Below are 9,896 nucleotides of genomic sequence, written 5' to 3'. Positions count from 1 at the left end.
TATACATAATAATTAATTGTACTATAAGTTATAACTCTCGTCACTATGACCTATTTGTACTCTTAACCCATTTATAGTAGGGTTTATGCATTCAAAAAGACATCTGGTACAACCTCGATGCCCCAGCATTAACCGATCATCCCTTCGTTGATCGACCGAGTCTGACCTCGGGTGATCCACTCAACTAATGATACTACAGGGGGTGACCCTATGTTTTAGGTGGTTGTGCCAGTCGCAAAAGCCCTTGGATCCAGGGTAAAACTTACTCCTCGCAACAATGGGGCCGTAGAGTTAGTCTGTCTAATCTAGTATGCACATGTGACAAATTTTCTTCACAATAAGTTTCAAAGTATTTAACATAGATGGCCGTGTCATACAAACATATTATCATTTTTTTTTTTCCGTGCATGTAAAATAGCATTGAGAGTCACATTCATTCATTTTGCAAAATTAATTTATTCTTTAATGACCGGTGTTTGTGCTGTTCGATTGCTAGGGTTTTTAAATTTATCTTACGTGGTTTCACGCCATATCGTCTGATCGGTATCGCCCCTCCACTTGAAACAACCATTCGAAATCTCTCCTTCACATGATTTAACTGTTATGGACCATGTTGACCCACACTACCAATGTATGCTCATTCTGCCCTTTAATTTAGTCAATACTTTGCCATTTTTTTCTGTCCTCCCTCACTGACTTAAGCATCGGAGTTGATCTTTACTGGTCCCCAACGAGCCACTAATAAGAACTCTAGCATTTATCTTTTTAAAATCTCTTGGATCAAGCCATTGGTGGGCAATCACTATATCAACAGAACGAAAAACGCATTAAAAAAAAAAATTCTTGTTTTGTCAAATTTACACCCCCACACTGATCAGATGTCTCCTTAATGGAAGAGGTCATCCATCAATGAACAAATCAGGGGAAAAAATGGCACTCATCACATATATATGTAGCCAAATTAGTCTCCTCTTTGGCAGTTGCATTATCTAAAATAGTTATAGTCCATATATATACCTATATATCATCATCATAAAATAGTGTTATAAGATCCGATTGAAAAATCACTAATCTCAGGTAATAGGACCCACCATCCATCTTCCCTATTGATTAGAACTGAACTTGCAATTAGAGGGGAATCAATAAATTAGATTTAACTAATTAATTCAATTAATGAACTGAATCTGGATCCATTAATGGTGCCAACATATTTTAATAAAAATGATGATAAATAACAATAATTTCACATGCATGACTGAGAAATGTATATTTAAAGCCCCTCGCATTGTTTGGATTACTCAAAATCATTTACAGACATTTGTATTACCATATACATGCAGATCAGGGTTACAAGCAAAACAAACCCTTAAAGATTGATCTGGAACTCAGTTTAAACTAAAATCAACCAGGATAGAATATCAGAAATTAACAAAATTAGAACCCCCCCCCCCCAAAAAAAAAAAAAAGAAAGAAAGAAAGAAAGAAAAGCCATGCATTATCTCCTTAGCTGGACTTCTTCACATTCAAGATCCCATTGAAGTTGGCGGATTCAAACAAGGCCTTAGCAGTCATCTCCCTCTCAAACCTCCAAATGTAGTTCAGACCCACTAACAGCTCAGCAATGGCGGCCTCGGTCTTCTCCTTGTTGGCGAAAAACAGCGTCTGTAGAAGTAGAACATTCGTTTTGGGCACCAAATTTTGCTGCTCAAAGCTCCTTTCACTTTGCCATTTTATCATATTATGTGCCAACGGCGACAACCAGCCCAAGATCCTTCCCAAAGCCTCCCTCCACTCTCCGGCAAGCGCTGGATCGCTCGCCGAGAATCCCACGGATCCCTTCAACCTTGCCCGCAGCAAGGATCGTATGCTAATCGGCAACATCGCGTAAAGATCGTCCCTCGCATCCACGCCGACCAATTGCGGTGACTTGATCATCTTCTCTATCACTACGATCAAATTCGCGTAGTGTAGCGCTAAAGCTGCGGAGCTTAGCGTCGTTTCCGGCGGCTTTAGGAGCTTGGAGTTAGTCTCGAAAAACCCATCACCCAAATCTTTCGACTTTTCCTCAGGCTTTGAGCTTTTCATTAATGGGTGCACGGCGGCCGAAGCTGAAAGGCTGCGAGTCAGAGAAAGTGGAAATTGTCCTATACCAAAAACATGTTTGATCCTTGCCAGGACGGTGAAAGTAGACCGTACAAGCATGGCGGCAACAGTATCAAAGCTTCGATTCCATAGCGATCTGTCTTTCATATACTTAACCTCCTGTCTTTGCCAGAAAATCTTCTGCTGGAGATCACAAATCGTTGACTCCTTTTCCTTACACTTCAACGATTTGCTTAATCCACTTTCCATAACAGAAAGCTCGTCCATTTCTCTGTACAGCGTGGCCGTGACGGTGACGTATCTGTCCATCTTCTTAACTCTGGCTTCCATTTCTTTCAAGCTTAGAACCCAGCCGTGCGGGTCCGGGCCCCAGTTGGCGAACTCGTCGAACAACGGTTCGAAGCGCCGGATATTCGGGTCGTCACATTTCTTTGTTATTCTAGAGACCGACTTCGCGACGAGCCGGAGATTCTCCACCAGCTCTGCGCACGCAAGGCCGAGGAGGAAAGCTTCGTCGTTGGAGACGATCTTCTGGACTCCCTCCAGAGAGATTGACTCGTTGCGGAGGCGGGCTGTGTTCTTGTCCGACAGGGCTTGCCACAGGTGGAGGAGCTTCGACATGAGGCCAGCGATCTCGAACGCCAAAACGCCGACGTTCGTCTTCTTTAGTAGTTTTGGCTTCGGTGCTGACGGTCGCACCACATCAAAACTGCTGGATATCGCCGTCTTTACCTTAATTAGCAAAGTTTCGAGAGCCATATTTAGAAATCTCTGATAAGAAGAAAGAAGAACAAGAAGAGGAAGAATTTGGTGGGTAAGTTTGATCAGAGAGAGAAATAATTGAAGAATGCGAGTGGCAGAGATAAGGATGAAAGAGGAGCTTGAAGACGCAGGTGTTAAGCTCGTGGCCTCGTGGGATGTTTGAGAGCGTTACACATATTCTAATAAGAGAAACCTCAGAGAGAGAGAGAGGGGTTAAAGAAGAGCATACCACCCACGCGCAATGAGAGCGAGTGAGAAACATTGTAATTGAAGGAAATTTTGTCTTTTTGAGTTTGAGACTCAGACGCTTGAGAAGCGCGTAGAATCTAAAGAGCTGTATGTCATGTGTTTTTTTTTTTTTTTGTTGATGAATTATTATAATTTATCATCTCGCTTAGCAATGGAAACTTTTTCTGGGGTGTTTGGATGCAGGGAAACACTTTTTCTTAGATGCTGTTTCTGTCTAAACGAAGGAGGGCCACATCATCATTGGCATTTTCCCTTTTGATCTCTCTCTATATAAAAAGGATCGATATTTTTATTTTTCCATTAACTTTGAACTAACAACTCTAATTGGCGTTACTTGTGCAATTTATGCAAACAAAACATTGAATCTCTAATATATCTTTAGGGCAGCGTCAACTTACACTTATTGGTAGCATTGCTGGCCTCCATTTTAGAAAAAATATAGTAAGCTCCAATTAGATGTTGATAATAAACATCACCTCAATGTCAGAAACTTTGTTCACTTTATAATTGGACGCACCCCATTGAAAAATCCCCTAGCCTAGCTAGTCAAGATTTAACCTTGCAAATTGAATTTAGGCAATAAATTTATAATTTTACCCTTAAGATTGATTAGATTATATTAGTAAATAAGGGCAGTGAATGGAAAATGAATGTAATTTATATTATAATTTAATATTTAATATATTAGCATATTTGTAATATATCTTAGTATATATATATAAACAAATTCAAATACTGATCACTTAAAAAATGTGAAGGATAAAAAAGGTTTACACAAAATAATTAAAAGGAAAGGATTAGAAAATAAAATTAAGTTTGAGGAATTAGAATATCCAAAGAGTAGACATGTTCGTAATTAGCATGATCAAGTAAAGCAAATTTAAATATATGAATAAAAAATATTAATTAACGCATTTGATATAGGGCTTACAACAAATCTCAAAAGATCGAAGATATGATTTGTCAATTCTAAAGCCTCTAATTCAACAAAAGCTTGAACGAATAATCACGGCAGAAAAAAACATGAATCAATAAATCTTTTGGTACAATTTTATTTTAGTCCCAAACTTATAAACTTTTTATTTTTTTTTTTATTTTTATTTTGTAAAGCAAATAGAGAAATTTTTTTTTTATTTTTATTTTGTAAAGCAAATAGAGATCAAGTAAATTTGATGTACATTTTTTTTCGTGTGGAAAAATTTCAGGAAACCAATCCAATGACCAAATTAAGTTCAACTGGGAAAAGTTACAAAGTTGAATTAAATATAGAAAAAATATTTGTAGTGTAATAATTTTCTGAAGAATACAATATTACCAACTGTTAACTACTATAAAATTTGAAAAGTGTGATGTCATCGAATTGAAATTTGTGAAACCTACTTAATTTTATACAGTGTAAAGTCACAAACAGGAGAATTGTACCCATAATTATTTAAATTTGTAGGATCTATACCAAAAATAAAAATAAAAAAAATTCCTATTTGAATTAGATTTTTAATATATTTTGATTTATGCAGCTTCTATGTTATACAATATACAAGTATTCTAGGAATACATTAAAGAGACACTTGTTAGTATTTTAGACTTAATTCAATAGTAAACTTGAAAATGAGATGGGTACGTAAAAGATGAATAGATGATAGATTTGTATCATTTTGGTTCTATATATATATACATGATTTAATATATTTTGATTTATGCATATTTATTATTATATAAGCATTTTAAGGAACAGTAATTTGTCAACATTTTAGATTGCCACCTGTCTAGCTAAAATGATGATTCAAAGGTTTTCTGTCGTAGGGGATGCAAAAGGGGGCATAGATGCTATCAAAGGTTCAACAAAAGTAATTAAACCAAATCAGGAGCCTCCAGTAAACGACGTTCACACTTCACATGCCATGTTAATTAAGTACACAGTCAATGCATCTAGACCGCACAATTGGCAAGGCAATCTTTTAATTGATCTGTTTCGATCTAAACATCTATCCCACTCAATGCCTTTAATTGTAATTGATTTCTTATTACACGGAGCATGCTCCATTGATTATCATGATTCATCTGTTTTAGGTTTATCTAAAAATCTTTCGGCCATGTAATTATAGCCTAATAGGGTTAATTGCCAAGTTGAACAACCCACCCTTGAAAATCGGTTCGTAAAGGCAGAGTGTTCAAGAGCTTATATATATATACATGATTAAGATTATACTTAAGTGATTATGTGAGACACTTAGGGTGAATTTGGTATTGCGATTTCGTATACAATAAGTGCGATTTTAAACCAAATCGCAGAACATAAATTGTTTGAGAACTGCGTTTTTAAAAATTGCGATTTAAAAACGCAGAAAATTTACTTTTTCAAATCGCATGTGAGATTGTGCTTTTTTGAAAACGCATAATTTTAAAGGCTAATTTGCAATTTTAAATGCTAAACTGCTATTTCAAACGCTTAACTGCGTTTTTAAAAATCACATTTTTCAAATTGCACATTTTAAAATCGTTATTTTAAATCGCAAATCCAAACGGATCCTTAAGATTGTAACATATCACCACAATATTTTGCATGCAGTTAACGTCCACGACGACTCACTCTATCGATACTAACCAAATGATAGCACTTTTTTTTTTTTTTTGACAGCTTCACTTATCTGTCAATATTCAATGACTTAACACTATGAATATACATAATACGTGCAAGACATTTTAATCAAGCTTATAAATTACTCTTTTTGTAACGCGATTACAAAATCACAACTCATTCAATCCACATACTTAACAAGTTGCGTCCCATCTCACATTCGAAGCACATGCTATATAGAATACGCATGTTAGAATAGAAGGATAATGCATTTTTTTTTTTGGTGGTGGGAAAATAAAGAAAAATCCACTATCTTACTCATTCACACCACATGGTTAGTGGGCGTTTGTTGGGTTAGTGGATTTTTATTTTATAGATAAATTTAGTCAAAGAGAGAGATTTTACAATTTGACATTTCTATGATTAGTGTGAAGGTAGAGAGGGCTTCACTTGATGATCTCCAAAGGTACACTTTCTTTTTTTACTGTGCCTTACCTTTTTTTGCCTACCAATCGAAGGGCAGTGGGGGATTTCCTTGTTTACTTGTCGGAATATGAATAGGCAGCCATCAGCCCTTCCTACATTTCCATATCTTGATAAGAGTGCCTCTAAACTCAAAAGCAAATCTCTCTCTCTCTCTCTCTCTCTTCTCCCCTAGTTGTACGTGTTATTATATTTGGTAATATATAGTAGCATCATACTTCAATGTAGGAGGAAGTCCTTAATTAAATCGAATCTTGAAATACCTTCATTCAAGTTGTTATGATTTTAATTGTCTTATATGATTTAAGTACAAGTTTATATTAATTATATATAGGTATATAAATTCTTTGACATCTTCTCATTTCAAATCGATTGTTAAGGATAAGTTTTAATTCAAAATTTATATGATCATTTGGTATTAGAATTAAATATCACGTCACATTTTCAAATTACGAAAAGAGCAGATGATGAGATAGAGTAGACAACCGTGTAGATTCGAAAGCGTAATGGTTATTAGAACGAGGACTAATATTCTACTTAATTCATATACTTGACAAAAAAAAAAAAAAAAAAAAAAATTGAAACAAAATTCGTGGATGATTAAAGTTGGCCCGGAGGCACCGGGATTTGCAGTAATTAAACAAGAAGATCGACAGAAATGTTCCATTCGAGGGATAGCTGTTCAAGAATTGTTGGGAAAGGAAGCCTCCCAACACTTGATGCTAAACTGTGTTGACATGAGACTCAAAATGTAGACATTTGTCATGCAGTGAATGGCTAGATATCAAAATGAAGATCCTGCGACGTGGATATTTTTTTTTTTTTATTTCTTTTTTAATTAACTAGCTCATTTCGTAACTCTAAATGTTCTATTGTTCTTAATTTGAGTCAAACATATATCCAACGTATTGGAGCTGTAAAGAAAAGGACGGCAGATTGTGATTTGGATAAAAGATTAAAGAAGATGGTAATTTTGACGTGCTTTTTTGTACGAATCCAATGAACCGCGATAATCCGCAAACTCTATGAAGAACGTGGGCAATATTTTTTTCATTTCAAAAATTGAAATGGTCTGCCGATTTCCTTCACTACTGTTACAACAATTCGATTCCGGCCTGCTTAATTAATGATTTTTTTTTAAAAAAAAATAAATTTATTTAATTAGAATGATGCTAATTAAGGTGCTGCATTTTTATAACCATTGTTTTATATATATAACGTAAGGTTTACAATTAATTACAGCGATTGTGTGTTCCATTGTCAATTATATTGGAGATATATATATATATATATATATATATATATATAGTTGCGTAATATGCATGACATAACAACTCAACAACAGCATCAACTAGGAAAATAAAAACAACACACACATTAATGTGTTGATATGGACCATATGGTAGAAAAATTTGCATTTTCCTTTTACTAATTTTATTTGTAGTATTTAAACTACTCCGTTTGTTTCGACATAAAAGATTTTTCGTGAGAAAATATTTTGAACTAAATCATTTATCAGAAAAAATGATTTTTTTGAAAATAATTTTCGGCGTACTCATATAGAAAATTTGCGACGGCTAAAAATGGCCGGCGACTTTCGATGAACATTGCAATGGATTTCAGCAACCATAGGTGGTGGCAAGTGCTGGCGGTCAGTGGCGGATTCTTAAATATTGCAAAATCTAGCGATTGGCGGCGGCGGATTTTGGTGGCCGCGATAGATTCCAGCAGCTGAAAAATAGTTTAGGATTTAAAAAAATAAAGGAAACAATTTTACCGAAATTAAAGAAGGTTTTCTAGTTAATCAAAAATGTTTTTGATTGGTTTAACCTTGATATTTTCATTATTTTATCGTACCAAACACTGAAAAATAAGAAAAATATTTTTCGCCGAAATAAACGGATCGAGCCAACACAAAGAAATGGCCAGATTCTCCTCACGATGAGAAAGGAAAAAGAAAAAGAAAATATAAAGGCAAAAAAGGTGAGGAAGATTAAGGATAGACACTATTTCCTTTTCCTCGATCCTCTGTTCGGCGTGTTCGCTTACTTGTTCATGCATGCACATAGATGATCGCTTGCACAATAGTAGCCAGTGAGATAAAAAAGACAAACCAATAAAATTACTCAAAAGTACTGTTGTGTGTATATATATATATCAATATATGGTGCATGTTGATGACACTTTGAATACGAGGTGTAGGTGCATGTAGACCAAGTACGCATTTGATGATGGTGGCCGGGAAGAACATTATGGGGAGAACAAGGTACATGGACCAAAAACGTTGCACGTGCATTATAATCAAGTATATATATATCGTGCATATCATGCGGGGCTAATCGATCTGATTCCATGGATCGGATGGGTATAGCATGCATGGTGGCTAGCTCCCGTGCTGCCACGATGGCCACTCACTCGAGAAGAAATAATGAACTAGCTAGGCCGGCCGGCCAGGGCTTCCATTTCCATGGTCAGAACCAGCTGAGTGTGAGATGAAATATCCCGTATAATATTAATGGGGGCCGCTGATCGATGCCATCATCGATCCATGTAAGTGGGTGATGAATATTCCACTAGCTACTTGCTAACATAGTCTTCCACTTCAATGTGATCAGTATGATGATGGAGCCACTGTTCATGAGATCGAAAGTCATGACATAATCAAAGGTTATATGTGGAGGCTTGTGGTGACCTTATTTATACATAATTAACGTTACTAGCAAACATTATTTATTTAATTTGGACCACACTTTTAAGGTCAAAGTGGTTGTCTTCGATCATGACTCAGTGACACCGTCACCCATGCTGCAATTTTCAGTTAATTTATCAACTACTATCTTTAATTAAATTAATTAAGCATTAATTTACGCGTTCACATTACTGAAACAGTACTGGCATGCATGTTTATGATCAACTATTGGCATTTGTTATCTCCCTCTAAACTTTAAGAACATCCAAATGATCCCTTAATTCAAAGAGTTTATTATCAATAACAACCGATCGATCTACTTTCATATATATTGTGAATATTGTGAAATTAAATGATCAAATTAATTACTCCCCAAAGATTGCAAGTGGTTTTGGTCATATATGCTCTGTGTTGCAAATAGGGATTAATTAAGGTTTCATGTCATTCCTTCAATATTAATCCAGACCGTTCATTGTAAGTGAACAGACAGAATTATGCCATGTAAGCATTAAAAAAAGAGAAAGAAAAAAGAAAAAAGAAATCATTTACAAAACAAAATCCAGAAGAAGTGGTCGATTGATCACCCCATAATAGGCTTGAGTGTAATACCTCAAACAAACACGTGGTACTTCATAAATAAAATCTAATAACACGTACGAATAGTAATTAATAATAATTAAAGGAAAATATTAAATTCACGACAAATAATATTTGTGAGTAAATAAATTCTTTATGGTGCTTTGAGGTTAAGGGAGGAAAATCCACGCCACTAAGGATAAGATCTGAAACCCTAACATGTATTTCATGTTATTAAGTTGACTTTTCGCTAATAAGGTAATTAGTATGTTAAAAGTACTATAGATCGAGCTAGAAAATGAGCATTTTATTGAGAAAGATTGTAAATTTTTGAGCCACACGAAAATTTATGGCTAGATAACTTATGGTTTAAACTAGGTTAGTAGAATATCATGCACACCCAACCCTTTTTATGGGTCAGTGTTGTTTACGAATATAATGGAAATGGATAGGAAA

The 9,896-nt window shown here is 35.2% G+C and overlaps 1 protein-coding gene across 1 annotated transcript; it reads right to left on the bottom strand.

The window, feature by feature from the left end:
* Nucleotides 1-1,174: 1,174 nt before the first annotated feature.
* Nucleotides 1,175-3,027, bottom strand: LOC133859286 (protein PSK SIMULATOR 1). Its single transcript, XM_062294628.1, has one exon. It carries the CDS (start codon nucleotides 2,860-2,862, stop codon nucleotides 1,504-1,506), a length of 1,359 nt encoding a protein of 452 aa, XP_062150612.1. The 5' UTR covers nucleotides 2,863-3,027; the 3' UTR covers nucleotides 1,175-1,503.
* Between the last annotated feature and the right edge of the window lie 6,869 nt (nucleotides 3,028-9,896).

Source organism: Alnus glutinosa, chromosome 2 (assembly GCF_958979055.1).
Source record: "Alnus glutinosa chromosome 2, dhAlnGlut1.1, whole genome shotgun sequence".
Classification (NCBI taxonomy): Eukaryota; Viridiplantae; Streptophyta; class Magnoliopsida; order Fagales; family Betulaceae; genus Alnus; species Alnus glutinosa.
The sequence above is the reverse complement of the archived record's forward strand: the minus strand, read 5'-3'. Positions and strand labels throughout refer to the sequence as shown.